The sequence below is a fragment of the Mastigoproctus giganteus genome, chromosome 14, assembly GCF_048544385.1.
Source record: "Mastigoproctus giganteus isolate SK-2022 chromosome 14, ASM4854438v1, whole genome shotgun sequence".
Classification (NCBI taxonomy): Eukaryota; Metazoa; Arthropoda; class Arachnida; order Uropygi; family Thelyphonidae; genus Mastigoproctus; species Mastigoproctus giganteus.
Window position 1 is genome coordinate 31,812,953 of NC_143588.1, and position 19,155 is coordinate 31,832,107.

General features: G+C 34.6%; 1 protein-coding gene across 2 annotated transcripts in view; it reads right to left on the minus strand.

Annotated features, from left to right (window-relative positions):
- Nucleotides 1–19,155, minus strand: part of Fs(2)Ket (Importin subunit beta Fs(2)Ket) — a 277,390-nt gene that overhangs the window by 221,508 nt on the left and 36,727 nt on the right. For both annotated transcript variants that reach the window (XM_090388864.1, XM_090388863.1), the window contains exons 2-3: nucleotides 11,974–12,032; nucleotides 2,829–3,011 (exon numbers count right to left, since the gene is read on the minus strand). In XM_090388864.1, the coding sequence (XP_090244990.1) occupies nucleotides 2,829–3,011; nucleotides 11,974–12,032 (242 nt within the window). The remainder of the gene's footprint in view (nucleotides 1–2,828; nucleotides 3,012–11,973; nucleotides 12,033–19,155) is intronic.

Consider the following 19,155-nt stretch of genomic DNA (forward strand, 5'->3'; position numbering starts at 1 on the left):
CATCTTGACTCTTTCAAGAAACTAGATGTTTTTTTTTTTTTTTTTTTTTAGGTGCAGTCTCCACACTTGAATACAGTATTCCAAGTGTGGTCTAACACAATTGGAATATTGTGGTCTAGCAAATGTTCGGTAAATTATCAATAGGACGCCATTGCAACCTGTCTACAATGCTCAGAGAAATTCATATGACCATAACATAACTCCCTTTCTTTCACTACTGACTTCCGTTCAACTCCAAGTGTATTTTGGGGATGTTTCCCAGGTGTAAGACCTTGCATTTTGCTGAATTAAAGCATAGCTGCCACTTTTCCTGACCATCTCTGAAGTCTATCTAGGTCACTCTGAAGAAGCTCTGCTTCTTTGCATCATCTGCAATTATGATCTGTATGTGGTATTTGACATTATACAAAACAAGAATGATATTTTGCAGGAACGCAGCACAACTATCTCACTTTGGTGAAGCCGTGCATACATCTTCAAATGAACTGCCGAAGTTCCTCATTAGTGGATTCATACAGCAAAAAACTTGATCACTTTAAAGATTTTTACCTTAGCTTCTCTTTTATGGATATGTGGTATTACAGCTGCCAATATATACACCTGCAACAGCTGTCAATACCAACTGAAAGCATATGTAAGTACTTTCGGTGTGTTTTTAATTATTCCCAAGCTAGTTCATTTTTATAGCAAAATAGTATTTTGCTATAAAAATGAACCTCCCAAACTCATAAATCTGTTATCTGGCACTGCCCATTTACCAGCTGCCTCTAGGAAAATGGGCAAACCAAGCAAACCACACAAAAATCAGCAATTTATATCAAGAAATTTATTAGACAGCCCTGAAAAAGTATATACTGCTATTTGTGAACAATGTTTGATGTTGGTAAATGGCAATGGATTCCTCATTTTTCTGGACATTTATGCTAACTTAAGCATTCACTAACCAGCTCTCAAATTGTAAATAGTAATTAACACAGTAACTTTCAACTATTTGAATTTGCCTATATGCTATTTAATAAAAAATCAAGGAGCCCAGAGGATTTAGGTGTTTAAAAACACAAACACAGGTGTTGTTTCATCAACTGTATTATCTACTGTAAAATACTACATTGTTAAAGAAACCCTAACACTAGGACTTTAGTGAAGCAACTGCGTAAAATTTCTGTTGCTGTTTCATAAATTATATACTTTGGAAGGGGAAAATGATTTTATACATGAAGTCACCCGGCCCATTTTTTTTCCACTGTTTTTTTTTTTGGCAAGCATATTTAAACTTTAGTGTAATAATGCAATGGGCTTATTATTCACAATGGAGTGAACTACTATACCAGAAGTTCCCAACCTTTCTCAGTTCACAGTGCCCTTAGTGTCCCAGTAATTTTTTCACGGTGCCCCTGGCCAAAAGCAATACCTAACACAGTGGTTTTAGACCTTTTAATAATCTGATTCTCTGTTGTGTATATATATATATTTAAAAAATATATGTTATATGATAGTTACTACAATAATAATTAGAAACAAAATTTCAATTAATAATACAAATTATATATACTTATATAATTTTATTCTTTATATATAGGTACTAAATAAATATTAATTATAGATCACTACAAAATTAAAATGATACGGTACAATGGATACCGTACACCATTTTTATAATGAACTAAATTTTTAAAAAAGTTTTAACTAACTTAAACCCAAAAGATATGGCACCTCTGGAATGTTGTTATAGCACCCTAGTGTGCCGCAGTACCCCGGTTGAAAACCACTGTGTTATACCATGAGTTTCCTAGGTATTGCACTACTTTAAAACAAAATTACAAAAGGTTACCCCCAACCCTTGTTTGAATGAGACACTGCTATGACAGGCTGTTTCAAGGATTACCAGTCATTTAAATGAATGTCAAACTGGTCTTTTGCTAATATCTTATGTTTCAAAGGATTACCAAAATACCTAGGCATTTTGTGGTATAGAATTCACATTACTGTGAGTACTACATTATTGCAATATTCGCTGAAATTTAAAATATGCCATCCATAAGTGGGCACAATAGTTTTTATATAGTGTTTTTTTTTTTTAAATTATTTATATTTTTTTATATGTATACATTTACTAGAAAATAAAGCATCTGTTATATACCATGAAATAATATTTTTACTATACTGCACAATATTATACTTTAATGTACATTACCTTTCTCCAACATAGGATAACTTGTACAATAAAGCATACAGTAAGTTTCAGTAGAAAAATACAGCATTTATTATTATTATTATTATTAATAATTTATTATTATTTTTTTTTTTTTCATATATATTTTTCCTTACAATGAAACCAGATAATTCCAAGATTTAGCAAGGAACAGGTCCCCAGATTTAGGAAGTTCAACTGAACTGTGCTTTTGTCATATAAATGTATACTCTGAATTTTTTTTGTGCATGTGCACATACATGTGTGAAAGAGATAGTGGTGATGGTAAAGAAAGTAAATGACGTGCATTAAAGCAGTAAATAAAAAATAACAGTAAACTACTTAATATGAAATGCAAAGAATCAATTTGTATGTATCTGTTAGAGGCTCACTGTGCTGACTGTATGGGCAGGAACTTAATTTTTATTTCTTTGCTAATATAAAAGTTCAAATCAGGTTCATTTAGTTCCACCAGCAAATAATATTTAAGTCTTAGGGTTAAAAATAAAAGCATTCCAAATTAAAAATAAATTTTAAAAATTCAACGAAGTTATAAGTAATCTAATCTTTTCATATTAAGCTATAACATCATTTGCTACACAGAATATGACTTTTATAAACACAATAAACTACTCACTCTTTGTTTGACATAATTGCGTATTTCATCAAGAAATGATAACCACCGTTGCTGATACTGAACCCTAATCTCAGGATCTTTTGATGTAAGAGCATTTTTAATCTGTAAACCTGCAGCCATTCGGGCCACAGGGCTGTTTGCACCATGCTGAAGGACATTAGCTAACGACTGAAGGAAATCTGGCTGTAGTTTATAAAAAAAAAAAAAAAAAAAAGGGGAAGAAAAGCTGATACATTAAAAAGAATATGATTTAGTTTTACAAAATTAAAACTAATTTTATTTAATTTGAGCTAGCAAAATTCATTGAATTAATGCAATTTAGAACAAAGTCCACTTATATTTGCTAAAGTTTATACCTTTCATGTTGGTAGAACAATTTTTTTAAAATTTCTACAGTGCTGATAAATATAGGTGTCAGGTGATAACATTAACACACACATGTTATAAGCAAAGAGCACTACAGCTAAAAATAAAAATAAGACAAACTAATGAGTTAAACATTTTAAATGGCAAATGCACTATTATTGTATTTTTTTATTTATATTTATTTTTTTTATAATGTGGTATTTCAGAATAAAAATATTAAACAGCAGCACTGTATACTTAAAAAATAAAATTTATAACTGCCAATTCCATATAACAATCCCATATTTCCAAATGAGACAATTGGAAATGTGGAAGCATTATAACACAAAGAAAACTCAGCCACATTATCATAGGACACGATCTGACAACTGCTATACTTCTGTGTTCACATATGAGTTTTAAATAAAAAAAATAAAAAAAAATCCCTTGACTTTACGATTAAGGTAGACCTGAAAATAATCTGTCGTAATTTCCAGCAATACCTTCATGCCAATGTTTCTTTATTTCTTTGTTAAAAAAGGTACATTTCTTTAATAAATGATAAATAGCAGATTACCATTGCTGGCAACTTCAATTCAGGCAGTAAAATTCACTTGGTTACCTTTCCAGGTAGAATTTTCTCTTTGTTACAATTAGTTTTATAGAATGTAACTCTAGTCATCTAGCATTTATTTCTAATTATAATACCCAATCTCCTTCCTTTCAGTCAAATTTGCTGTCTCTACCTCAGCTAATCATGTACACCAGTGGGCCAGTTTCAATGTTGCAAATTTTCTACTCAATATTCAAATATGAAGTTATGTATTAGTAATGGCCACATGGTCCAAAGATGCTATGCTTATACTGCACCAGCCAAAAATAAAAATAATAATAAAAAAAAAACAATAAAAAAATAATAATAAAAAATAAAAAAAACAGTAAAAATAAAATAAGAAAATTAAAAAAAAAAACAAAATAATAAATAATTAATATGAGAAAAGGAAAGACAACCGATGCATTTCCCTCCTCCCGTAAATAATTATCCAGCTGACCTTTGAATTTCTCCAAACTGTCAGCCTCTACCACCCATATAGGTAACTTATTCTGGTAATTTATAACTCTCTGGCTAAAATAAAACTTCCTGCAATCCAGCCTAAACATCTCCTGCCCCCCCCCCCAACTTGAAATTACAGTCCCTAGTTCTAGAATCATTTATAACCATAAAATGTCGTCCTCATTCATTTTACTTATGCCTCTCAGAGCATTCAACACCTCCATCAAGTCTCCTCTAAGGTGCCTAGTTTCCAAGCTCTGCAACCCACATATCCGAAGTTTTTCCCCATATGGACACCCTTTTGTCGATCTCACAAGGGAGTTACCCTTCTTTGAACCTTTTCAAGAAGCACAGTGTCTTTCTTTAGATGTGGTCTCCATACCTGAACACAGTATTCCAAGTGTGGTCTAACAATAGCCTTTATAAATGGGATTATGACATCTTTATCTCTACAAGCAATTGTTCAACAAATCATCGATAGGACACCATGGGCCTTCCTTGCAGCCTGTCTACAATGCTCAGAGAACTTCATGTCTGACCGTATCGTGACACCCAAGTCCCTTTCCTCCACTACCAGCTTTAGTTTTAACTCCATCAAGTGTATAAGTTATTTTGGGGTTACTGTTCCCCAGGTGCTGGAAGCATAGCTGCCATTTTTCTGACCATCCCTGAAGTCTCCCTAGGTCACTCTGAAGAAGCTCTGCTTGGCGGTGATCATTAACTCTACCAATCTTTACATCATATGAAAATTTAGACATCACATCTTCTATCCCTTCATCGAAGTCATTTATGAAAAACAAAAACAGTGGTCCTAATACTGATTCTTGGAGACACTCCCACTTCTTACATCAACCCAATCTGACGAATAGCTATTTATCACAATCTTCTGCCTCCTGCCCTGAAGCCATTCAGCTATCCATGTAAGGATTTTTCCTGTGATTCCAACCTGTTCCAGCTGAAAGAGTAATTGCTCATGTGGGACTGAGTCAAATGCTTTGCTGAAATCCAAATGAACTGTCAAAATTATTTTCTAAGTCGAGCACTTGAGTGACTCTGTTAAAATAGCTAACCAGATTAATTAAACCTGATTCTCTCTTACAAAACCATGCTGAGTATCCTTCAGAATTCCATTTATATCTAAATGATCCCGATTATTCCTTGATTATCGTCTCCATGATTTTCCCTACTACTGAAGTTAGACTAACCAGCCAGTAATTTCTCACTTCACTCTTAGAAACACCCTTATGTATTGGAGATACATTGGCACTTTTCCAATCCAATGGAATTACTTCCAAGCCCAGATGCTCTCATAATTAGTCTCAATGGTTCAATGCATTCACTTGCTGTTTCCCTTAAGATTATAGGGTATATGCCATCAACCCCAGGAGCCTTATTGCCCTGTAGGCTCCAAAGTTTTTTCAATTTATTACATCATTAATTAATTACATTTTTTTCAACTCCACTCCCATAATTTCTCATTAACATAAAGGGTTTTCCTTCTGTAAATATCAATGCAAAATAATTGAGTTCATCTGCAACATCACCTGGAATATCTAATACTATCCCACATCCATTACATAAAGGTCCAACATTTGTCCTTTTCTTTGTATTTATCTATGTGAAGAATTCCCTATCTCCAGAGATTCCTTATTCCTTTGCCAGCCTAACCTTTTCTGTAGCACTATCATGGATCAATTTTTAGCTGTTATAGGCTTCAGTACTTTCTATTGCTCTAACTTTTCCATGTCATCTTTTTCTGCACAAGTAATCTGGCAACTTCATTATTAATCCAACTTGGATCTTCCTCATTGAGTATTTTTTTTAATGGTTTAAGCATTCAAGGCTTCTGTAATTAATGTTTTAAAGGTATACCATAATTCAATTGTATTCACTCTTCATTCTACCCAGTTAATAGAGGCCAAGTAGCACCTTAAGCCATCATAATTTCCTTACCCAATAATTTACCTGAAATTATAACCCATTCCTCTGCCTTTAACTACTGCTACCTCTCTCTTCATCGTCCACCATAGAACTCTGTGTTCACTTCCTGCTACTGGTTCCTGTACTGTCAGCCCTATTATGCAATTCTTTTCCCTAGTACTTTCCCTGACATGTTGATATACAAATAACAACCATCTCGTTAACATCTGGAATTACTCTGGGTATATCCATAGGAATTGTTATCTACAACTCTTGTTGTAGATAACAATTTTTTTTTTTTTTTTGTAGATAATTTTTTTTAACGGATGCCTTGTTGGCTTTGTATTATTGCTATTTCAACAATATCTCATTTGCCTATGATTTCAAGTTATTCTAGACAGATGGTGGCATATGCTAATTTGTCTTCGCTATTTCAGACAAAGCAACAAATATATGGAGTCTATACTGCTTCCTCTTCAACATCACATGCTGACTTAGTTTTTAGAACCAAACCTGATGGAACTGTCAATTTTGTATGTGTTAATACTCATAAAGGAAAACATATATTCTTCAACTGTGCTTCAAGTTGGTTATTCTTCAACTTTGAATACTGAAAAATGGACTTAATATTATGTAAATTTTATTTTTCCTGAACCTTCCCCATTTTGCATTCTTCTAATGTCGAACAACACAAAGCTATGAGCTAATGTACAAGTTAGCGCATTTGCATCATTTGAGAACAATAAGAGAGGCTCCGATGAAAAAGACCATCACCAAATTGTCCTAGAGGACCACTAAAATTGAGTGTACTTAGAAGGGTTGCTGGCAAGGAAAATATCAAGAGCACTGGGAATGTGATTGTCTGGTATTCTTGTAGGTAAATGAAGGTGCTGTCTAAGGTCATTAGTAATTAGAAAAGCCTCATCATCTAGAAAACTGATGTCAACTGACATTGTGATCATTAAAATCGCCGAAGAAATTTACTTCACTGAAGGAAAATTAGAAAGCACAAAATCCACTTTCAAAGACAGGAAGTCACAGTTACACACGATTAGTGGAGCCTGGAGAATGACATAGGCAAAAGATGAATTTGACAGAATGGCACAAAGATTTTAAGTCAGAGGAAATTCCAAATTAGGAAGTTTCTCGCAAGATATTATCAAAGTGGACAAAATGACAAGTACCACCTTGGAAGCAAAAGGAATCGCAGTGTAAACAGTTATGGTAACCAAGATCAATAGATGAGGCAACCAATAATTGAGATTCTAAGAAAGAATAAGTGGAACTTAATAGATTGTTGGTGGAAATGAACATTGAGACCACATTTTTGTGAAATTAATGAGGAAGTTTTTTGGAGGTTTACATCTTTTCACAGATAAAATTTTTCCTATTACTTAGGCTATTCATGATGCATTTAGTAGTTAAAGTAAAAGTGGAGGGGGAGGAACATGATGTACGAATTAATGAAATTTTTGGATAGGTGTGCACACATCAAGAATATACCCACCTCCTTGAAATAACATGGCCTCTCCATACTCCACTCTGACTGCTTCCATCACTAGCTGACTTACTACAAGCAATTAGATTATATGCTAATGAATTTGGATGCCTCCTGGAGAGTTAAACAGGTTGGGCCCAATGGACTATATAGTTGCCAGCTTACAGTAAGCCATCACTCATATGACATGATTGAAGAGAAGTAGTTGCCAGATTTTTTTTTTTTTTTTTTTGATTTGGTAGTTGTTGGCGCATCGGCTTCTGTGGCCATATTGCACCTCCCAAGGTTTTTGCAGTACTTTGATCCAAGCCCGAGGCGGGAATCGAACCCGCGACCTTTGGGTTGCCGGGCAGGTACTTTACCCACTCGGCTAGCCCGGTCGGCTGTAGTTGCCAGAGCTTTACTCTCTAGACTAACACAGGTTTCACAATGAGAGAGAATCACCTACCACCCAGTACACTGCCTGGTGGCACTTAGGGTCGGCATTCTTCTGTGTGATGTGGTTGCCACACCTCAACCAGTGCTCACATTAATTCCCACTTGGGGTCATCCTCCAGTATACTAGATGCAGCATTTCATGCTTACACGTGTGGGGGAGGGGGTATACCCAGGGTTACTTACAGTCCTACCAATGTAAAGGTGAACACTGAGGATCTAGATGTCACAAAATGACTGGACCACACTGAAATTTGGTCCACTTAACTCACCAAGGGGACCTGAATATCAGTTTCCATCAGCATTTTTAGGTTCACAGGTAGCAAGTTTTAGCCCATCATACCCTGAAGAATGGCTAGACAGGCCCGAGAGATCAATAGCTTAGCCAATTACTTAATAACTTTCTAAATTGTCACTCAATCACTACTTCAAATGAAAGTCAGTTACAACTTTGTACTTTATATAGTGTCCACAAACTTCTTTATAAAACAAAATTTTTATTGTGTGCAGTGGGTACATGATACAAATCTGAAACCATGTCCAGGTGATAGAGAATATCTTCAAGTTTAGAGGTGTGTTCAATGTGGTCCTTTGGTTACTCAGCAGATGTCCTACCTATTATTCAATTCCTCCATATTCATGCACAACATAACCATGTAAACACAACCAATTTCATCAAAAATGCATTATTTTTGCAATACTGCATTATACAGAAATTACCAAGAGAATACCAATAAAGAAATTACCAATTTCTTTCAAAATGCATTATTGTTATTAGTTCAATAACAGTTCCTAGTACTGGCAGAAAATACACCTGGTCCCCTCAAAAATCTGCAGATTAAAATTTAAAGGAGTCAGATCAGGGGATTATGAGGACCACAAAATCAGTCCTGTTCCAGAATGTATGAACTTCCTTGTGGTAATGTGACATGTCCATACACACGATAATTGTGAAAGAAGACAGGTTCACACACTTTGTGCCAACTCGGTGTGCAAAAAGGCAGATATCTTCAGACTATCAACACTTATTCCAAAATTCAGAATAGCTTTTCTGTATCCTACATTTTATTTGTTTACTGTCTAACTGGTGTGAAAAGTGCACTTGTCACTAAAGATGATTTCAGGCAGCTGCCAATCTTCCATAAGCTGAAACGTTTCCAAACAAAATTCCATCCTCTTTGTTTTGTCATCAATCGATAACTTCTACACAAGCTGTAACTTGTATGGTTTCACCCTGAGACAGTGATATAATACACTGTTGGTCTTGACAAAAGTTAAGCTTGTAACTCACATGCCATAATGATTTTCCCATGCTTTGCATAAAACTTCCTTGAATCAGCTCCATTATACCATCAGTGACTTTTGTTTGGCCATGAACTTGGCAGGAATGACTCCACAAACTAAGTCTACTGTGACAATGGGCAAAAAACCAAATTTGTGTGCATGGAAGAAAACTAACATTTTGCCCAAAAATTTAAAAAAAAAAAAAAAAAAGGACAAGAAACACATGCAATGATGCAAGCACTATGGGTGTTCAAAGGGGGAAGTGTATTAAGCATTTTAGGCCCTAGACTATAGGAAAATATGCTGTAGATGGATACCAAAGCTGTTAACAACAGAAATGAAGTTCTCCAGGCAAGTGATCCACCAAGACCTGTTACAATACGACTTTCTAGATTTTTTTTAACACTTGGATCTTCCATTATGACCCTTATTCTAAATGCCAGTCCATGGAATGGGCACATCTGCCATCTCCAGTGAAGAAAAACAACCAGATAATCACACAATCCCAGACTATAAATAAGGAAAGGAAATGCCAAACACCACTTAAGCTTGGGCTATAAAATAATAAAAAAAGGAAAGCTCTAACAGAAACCAAATCACAAATACATCATGATAATGCCAGGCCACACACTGGCCATTTCATGGGATAAAAATTGCAGACCTAGGGTAGACAATTTTGCCACACCCTGCATATATAACAAACCTGGCTCCAACTGATTCCCTCCCCACCATTTGGATATATGAAGAGATATCTTTGTGGAAAACACTTTTTGAGATGGGAGCTGAAAAAGACAGTCACAGGCTGGCTTCAGCTGTAGTGCCCATTCTTTTATCACAGTGAATGTGTGAGTTAGAAAGAATAATGGCAAAAATGTAATGATAAACAAAGTGGATACACAGAATAAATGTACATATGATTTCCTGTATGTTTAATAAATCATATAAATTTTAACTTTGTATATACTTTTATGGGCAATGCCATTACTTATGGATGTGTGTATGTGAAGGCGTGCAAGTGAGTGAGACATATCCAACAAAATCTTGATATCTTTAAAGCAAAAAAAAAAAAAAAAAAAAAACAAAACAAAACAAAAAAAACACAACATAATATAACTGCATCATCCAAATTAATTTTTTAAACTTGATTGCATGGTGTTAGCATACTATGTTCACTGTTATAAATTATTCATGTGTACTTATATTCAAAAATGAAATAAAACTTAAATAAAATAATTTGATCACAGAAAACCTGAAATTCTGTGATAAAATTTGGCATTTCATTATATTAATTAAGCATTAAGGGATGTTAATATATGAAACAAAAACAAAAAAAAAAACCAGCTTTTCTGGCACTACATGTCAAAAGAAGCTGTTAAAGAATACAGGTAGTTCCTGACTTTACAAATTAATTCGTTCCTAATGCACACTCGTAAAGTGGGAATTTATTTCCCATAAACAATGTTAAAAACAGGGGAACGTTCTCAACAATGAAATTAGTTAACTAATTAGTTTATTTTTAAACAATGATTGATTTATCCCAAGAAATGAAAACAGCTTGTAAAATCAAGCAGTTTATAATAATAAAGAAATTATTTATGACTTACAAATGTTAAAGAATGTTTATTCTTCATCATCATCTAAAATGCACACTCTTTGATCACTCATTGTTGGCTCTGCACTTGTTGGTTTGTTGCACAAGTCGTCTTATTCAGAAATGCTTCAAGAGGCATGTTTCCAAGATAATCTTCTCTTTTCTTTATAAATTTCACAATAGCATGCATAAGCATTTTTAACAACACACACACAAACTAACACAATAAGTGCAAGTAGGATTGCAACTAACGCGATTCGAGGAGTAACAAGTTTACAAAGTGTAAAAAAAAAAAAAAAAAAAAAAAAAAAGAATGAAGAGAACATTCTGAAAATTTATTTGTTTTTTATATGATTGAAGATTTCAGCGAAGGGGAAACACATTTCACATAACGTAAAAACTCACAATTCCAGTTATCAGTATTTTCACAAATGGTAGTACAACATCGGGTTTACTACCCATTTATAATAGACTGCGATAACAGAAAAGTCCAATAAACTGGAGAGTGCAAATTGTTTTTATTGTTTTATGGTCATGACCTACAGAAATATGCCTTAGAAACACAAAGGCATTCAAATTTGATTCTTATAACAGAAAAAAAAAAAATAATAATAAAATAACGATGAAAGTGTAGTGCATTTTAATGATTTAAATTGGTAACCAGCACAATTTACATTATAAAAATTACCTTTTAGAGAGATAAATAGCTTAGTTACATAGCGAAGATTTCAACTTCCGAGGTCTTGGAATGAATAACTAAAAAACAATGTGTTATTGGGTTCACATTACGATATTTTCACAATATGATGGTGTCTCTGGAACAGATTGGTTTGAAATGCGGTATTTATGAATGTTTAACATTCATTTTTTGCAATTAACGTTCATATTTTCGATTTTCTTGATACTTGAAAAAAAAAAAAAAAAAAAAAACTCGTAAAGCGGGAACTTCCTGTACTTTATACATTTAAGCACTATCTTTTCAATAGAGAAAAATAATTTAAAAAGTATAAAAACTTACCAAATTATTCTGTGCTGCCTGTTCTAAATAGTGCTGTGCTGTTTCAAGTTCATTTTTATCTATCAAAAAAAAATGACAAATTAATAAAAAAAAATAATGATAAATAATAACAATAGTGAAATAAAATTTTATATAACAGCAAGTTATATAAGCCTGAAGATATATATAAATATATATATATATGATCTCACATGCAATATGCATGTGAGATCCAATCACCAAGAAAGAGAATGATGATATCCAGCTCAAGACCCTGGGTGCCTCAAGCCCATACTCACCAGATGTGAGCCCCTAGTGGTCTGCAGTCCAAGCATAGCTGAATACGCTATAAGAACAGTTCAGTAAACACTGAACTGTTCTTATAGCGTATTCTGTTAGCTTTCAGTTTGCATTGTGTTGTTAAATAAATGTCTGATTTAAGATTGTTTTTGTTAATATTTTACTGATGAATCAAGGGAAAAGATTGTCAATGATTTTATTCAATTAACTATTAGTGTTTCCAAAAAATTTATCAGGATGCATATTCTGATTGAAATGAGATCCATTTTCAAACAGACAGTTCGGCATGCTGTCATTTCCTACAAATTTGTCAGAACTACATGATGCTCTTTAAAGAGCAATATATGTATGTCATTGACAAAAATTAGGACTTTAAAGTGTCACAATGGTAAATCCCAGCCACCAAGTGCTGCAGTATTGTTTCAAAGTTTATGTTCACATAACCATTTAAGATTGCTTTCTAGCATCTTGTTCCATGACTGATGGATCAATCATGTATGACAGAAGTTATGACAAGATTCTGTTTTCATTATCCAATGCACTTGACAAGCAGTACCATCTGTCAATGATTTGTTTCTTTGTAACTTTTATTTCTATTATATAAAATGCGTATCACTTGTAAATATACTGTAGAAAGGAATTGCAAAAGTTACACAGATGCGTAAATAACTAAAATAGAAGAGAAAAAGAGGAAAAACTGTGCAGATTAACATAATGCAATTTAGGATGTGACTGACATCAGGAAACAAAGAAAGAAGGCCCAATTCATAAAATTGTAAAAAATGCTTCAGATACATTTTCCCATCATAATTTTTTTGCAAATACCAACAGTTACTTGTGTACAATGCTTTTTGGTGTTGAATATTTAAATGATAATTAATAAAAAGTTCCTATTCAATAAAAAAAAAATTATATTTTTGCCTTGTCACAACAACACAGGATATGAAAAATACCCCACACAAGTACTTTACTTTTAAATGCATACTAAATGCTTCTCTTTTCCATTATATACACATCTTTTCAAAAAGATGCTTCCATTCTGAAGAGGTATTTGAACTTTCTGGTCAACATATTTTATTTAAAAAATAATTACTGGCATTTATACATAATTAACCCAATTTTTGAGTAATAACTTAAACTCAAATGGGTCACAAAGTCACCAGAGGTAAATCCAGATCTGGATAACCCATGATTTTGTTGACAACATAAAAAACATGGTATTTATGACCTGATCTTGAAAGACGTTCAGAATATGTTACAATTTTAGCAAAACAACATTTGTCCACAGTATACTCTGGACAATTAAATGATACTGCCCACAAAAAAGTGGGCAGTATCATTTACTGCCCACTTTTTTGTGGGCAAAAATTTCAGAAAAATGGGTACCAAGAGTACAGACCACAAAAGGGAGAGTAAACAGTGAAAAGACAATTCTTGACAAATTTTCCCCGATTCAAACAAGGTTGTCGGTCACCACTTGACTGGTGAACTAAAGTTTCACCATAAATGGAATTTAGATCTGTTACTATGATTCAGAGAGAAAATGGCCTTTGGAATGGTTTGTATCTTTAGAATGGCATCAATGGATTTCCTTGGCACAATGAATCGTTAAGGATGACAACAGCTACTAAGATAATGGAATCAGTTTTCCAGGATGGATAAAGAAAGGATAATATTCAATGGGATTTTTTACAACACTCCTAGTCACATGGCTCAGGTAACAAAACTTACCCTATTCTCTGGATATAGCCACTACACATTACCATACCTGCCAACTTTTAGAAATTGAAAAATGGTAGACATTGAATGAATATCCAGCTTTAAATGAATGCTCAGAACTGCACACCAACATTCAACTTTTCTTCCAAATTAATAATTAATTAATTAATGCATATCATTCTGAAGTGAACATGTATAAAGTTTGATCAAAAAGTATCAAAAATTATAAGAATGATCTTATGGTTTTTGAGTTAGTTAGTTAGTTACATGGCTTTTAGGAGCATTAGCAACTATGGCCATATTGCTCCGGGATATGCGGTGGTCATTCCCTGACCTTTCCGCATCCTCCGTATTTGGTGGTGATGGGCTCGAACCCTGGTCTAATCAAGAAGCGTGTGCTACGCACTGCTGCTCCTTCCCACCTGGCTACGGAGGCGCCATATGATTTTTGAATGAATACTACTAGCTAAAAGAGCATTAGTCACTTACAGTGACATCTTTTGACCATTCACACACCAAGTTTTTACTTATGTACCAGATTAGAGAAAACTGCATTGAATGAATAAATACTGTACAATTTGGAGCAGTATGGCATTAAGGGCAAGATGCTGCTATGGATAAAGGAATGGTTGAGTGGGAGAAGACAGAGTGGTAATCAATGGACACTGCACTTTGTGGACTAACATTATTAGTAGAATCTCCCAGGGTTCGGTGTCGGGTCCACTGTTATTTTCTGTATTTATCAATGATATTGATGAAGATATATCGGGCCTAATGTCCAAGTTTGCAGATGATACGAAGGTTGGCTGTGTGGTTAATGAAAGTAATGACCGTACACTACTGCAACAGATCCAGAAAAGTTGAGGAGATGAGCTGGGAGGTGGCAACTGAAGTTTATCATTGACAAATGTAAAGTACTGCATATTGGTAGCAGTAACCCCAGAGAATGTACCAACCATGCAGTACTACGCTCAGAGTAGCGGAGAATGAAAAATAACTGGGAGTAATTGTGCAGTCAGATAAGTTTTCCGAGAGCAGTGCAGATAAGTTGCAAGAGTAGCTCATGGGGTCTTGTCAATGATATACAGGAACTTTTCAAGCAGGGATAAAGAGGTTATTATCCCCTTGTACAAGGCAATGGTCAGGCCACACCTTGAATACTGCATATAGGTTTAGAGGTCTCATTTTAGGAAGGATGTAGAGCTGCTGGAGCAAGTACAGAGAAGGGCAACAAGATTGGTGAATGGAACAAAGGGTTGCCATTACCAAGAATGGCTCAAGTTCTTAAATTGCAGCGTCTGGAGACTAGGCACCTGCAAGGTGATCTGATTGAGGTGTATTAGGCCTTGAATGGTTTGAGAAAACTCAATGTTGATGAGATTCTTCCTCAGATAGCACACCTGAGAGGGCATAAATTCAAATTGAGGAAAGACAGTTGCAGAATACATGTGCGGAAATTTGCCTTTAGCCAACAGGTGGTTGATTGATGGAACAAACTTCCATCTGTCGTGGAAATTGACAGCTTAAATAAATTCAAGGCAGAACTAGGCAAACTTTTGGTGTGAATGGGTGGGTGAAATGGGAAGGTGGTGTTTTTTTTTTTTTTTTTTTTTTGGCTGATGCTGTATAAGCTTGCTTTCTTGCATCATATGCCTGCTTATGCTAAATACTTATTTTCTCATTTGTCATGTGTACTGAAAAGGATTAAATTTAACAAGCCCATCAGGCAATTTCATGCCAAAAAAAAAAAAACACTCCCCTTACACTGCACCAACCTTATTCACATGATTTGGCAACAAGCAACAGGTGGCTATTCTCAAAATTAAAACAGGACATAAAAAAGAAAATTGTTTCAGTTGATTCAAGAAATTCAATCAAAGACAGGCATATATCGCCTAAAAGCATATACAAAAGAATTCCAAAAAATGTTTTGATCAATAACAAGCACAATGGAAAAAGCATGGCTGCAAGATTATAAACATTTATCACTGAATAAAATTAATTTTTTATAGCATTCCCTGAACCTTGTATGTCATTATTTTCCATAATTTCACTCAAAGAAATTGACAAGTTTAATATTTAAATGAAAGATACAAAACTGAAAACTAACATTACAATATGAACAAAATGCTAAATTCATGTTTTTGTCACTAAATGTCACCTCTTTAATTCAACCCATGAACCGGATAATATCAAACATTTTAGCAGTTCCACAGGAAGATGTTATTACAACTCCTGCTTTTTAGTGTAAATGAAGAAGAAATAAGCATTGGCCAAGCTGAAGGAACATAATCAGCACAAGAACAGAAGTTGTTCATTCAACTCTAATACAGGTCTTGTGTAGATGCTTTCATTCCTTATGGCACACTTTACTGGGAATTTTACAATGAATATTCTGTTCTATTGTAAAATAGTGAATATCTTAATAAGATGGTGGTTTGAAGCAGCAAAAAAAATAAATCTACCCATGCTGAGATCAAACATTTTATTAAAAATGTTTGATCTGTGTATTTCATCCATCGCAAAAAAAAAAAAAAAAACCAGCAGCAGTTTCCTCAAAACAGTAAAAAGTGACTCAACAGCACTCACATATTCTTGTTCACTCTTTTGAGACCTCAAGAACAACTGTATAACAACAATCCCTTCAACCGGAAATGCTGGGAAAAACAATTCTACTCTATGATCCTTATACAATTTTTTTGCGCTTTTTCTGACTAGTGTTGAATGGCATGGTTCATATCATTTACTCCTCCTACCATGCCCAGGTTAAAATATTCAATACTTTCACAGTAAGCCCTAACTTATGGATTCTTGGCAACATCATCTAACTACGTAGTATTAGTACTTTTGTATAGAACATCTTTTGATACTGTTTAAGTGTAGGTAAAAATGTTACCAATAATGACAACATTCTGGTACCAACGTGTTAAATATGACAATCTTTTATATACTTTAACATCTTTTACATAATCTTCTTATTTTTTTTTTTTTTACATCCTGTAGTATCTATAAATACCTATAATCCTTGCTTGCTATAAAATGTTTATTGTGTACATCATTCTGACTAAGCAGGTGCTTGTAGATTTTTAAATGACTGAGTAGTTCAAAAGCTTCCCTCATCTGAACAAGTACGAAATTCTAGTAATGGACACATTCAGTAATAGGTAAGTATGGAAACTATTTCATAAATTTAATGTAATTCATACATTGTCCAATCAAAACATTATGACCACTCCCATGCTTTAGGAATCGGCTTTTTCCTCCCTGCCTAATTACACAAGTGGCGCGGTAAGAACTGATAAATGTGATGCATGTTTGTAGCATGCAGTCTATACAAAGTATTTTATCAATGTGAGTAAGGTATGTGACCTCACAGACTTCAAAAAAAAAAAAAAAAAAAAAAACGACAACTGTCAAGTACCAATTGAAGGATAACAATATTTGAGATATTCTGCCCATGCTCCTATAGAAACACGTGCTGAGAACCGTGAGCCTGCTGATATTTAAGGATGTGCCGCACGATAAACTTCACTGTTGAAAAAGGAGGTGGATGCCTCCGAAAGCTATGGAGTTTTAGCGCTTTTATTATCCTGTGTTTTATCTAAATTGTTTTATTGTAATTTATTCATTGCAGTTTAAAATTTCATATTTTATTTTACAGTCAGTTACCTTTTTATCAATTTTATCTGGAATTATATCATTCTATTTAATTCATTATTATTTTAATATAACACAATGCTATTTCTTTTTAATAATTGGTGTAGGTGTGAGAAAATACATATTTTGTGAGCCGTTCGAAGAGTGCCATAGTTATGGTGTCCACAAGTGAAAGGATAATTGGCAGGACAGCAGTCACGGGGACAACGGGAGGTACCATGCCTCGTCAATGGTAATGTTGAACGTAGGCTGCGCTGCATTGTGCAAGATGATAGACAAAAAATGGAATAGCTGACCATGGACTTTAACCAGAGGTTGACCAATGGTGTTTCCAAGGCCACAATCCAAAGAACCCTTATCCATGTGAGCAACCAAAGTAGGTGCCCAGCCGAGTTACCCTTGCTTAGAGCCATCCATCACCAACAATATACAAAACTGCCATTTGAACAGCATTGTTGGACCATGCTTCATACTACACAATGTGCATAGCAGATGAAAGGTATAGTGAAACTGCAGAAATCACTCAGATGTCCTGGTCCAACAGAAACAGGCAAGTGGTGGCAATGTTTTGGTATAAGGGATAATTTCCTGGGAATCCCTTGGAGCCCTCATACCCCTAAACACACTCTGAACACTAAAAATTACCTACTATTGTGGCTGATCAGGCACGCACAGGTGTGTTCCAGCCACACTGCTAATATTGTTCAAGGGTGGTTCTCAACAAGGTGACCTTCTGGGTGCTTGCTTGGCAACCAAATTCGTAAGATGTGAATCCCAGACTATTTCTGAGATTACACGGATCAGGAACTGCATTGTGTGTGTGTGTCCCTCACCACGGACTATTGAAGATCTACAGGATGCAATCCTGCTGACACGATACAACATACTCCGCAACATTCAGACTTTATCGAGTGCCTCGCCACATGGCAACAGTACTGGTGGCAAGATGAGGAGACTCACTAAGTAGATGGTCACAATGTTTTTACTGAACAGTGTGCGTGCATTATTCCCACTTACTCCAGCAGTGTGGAGTAATGTAGTGTTATTGTCGTTATAATATAGAGGTATAATGTTTTAATAATATTTTTTTAACTAAAATGACTTGACCTGGACATAAGCTCAGAACACTGAAGGCGCCTTGTTCATGGAGGAAATGGTGAAGGAATTTTTTTACAAATTTCCAGAATTAAATGAAAATTTAAAGTTTTTGTGAAATTGAGACTTTGTTTAGCAAATGTTATAAACTCTAGTAAAAGAATTGTCGATCAATTCGGCCCTGGAAAGATTGTACAAGGCTCAAGGGGTAGAATTTTTTTCAGCCTAGACTGTACTTGTTAACAGGAGAGATTGCTTCTACAGGGATGGGATACACTTAAATAGAAAGGATGCAAGAATATTTGCTGATGCTATCGAAGGCAGTGTTAGGTGGGTCGGAAAACTGCTAGCTTGGGGGGAGACAAAGACCAATAGATTGACAGTAGCCACTGGCAGAGGTGAAAGAGATTATTGCACTGCTTCTATCAGAAT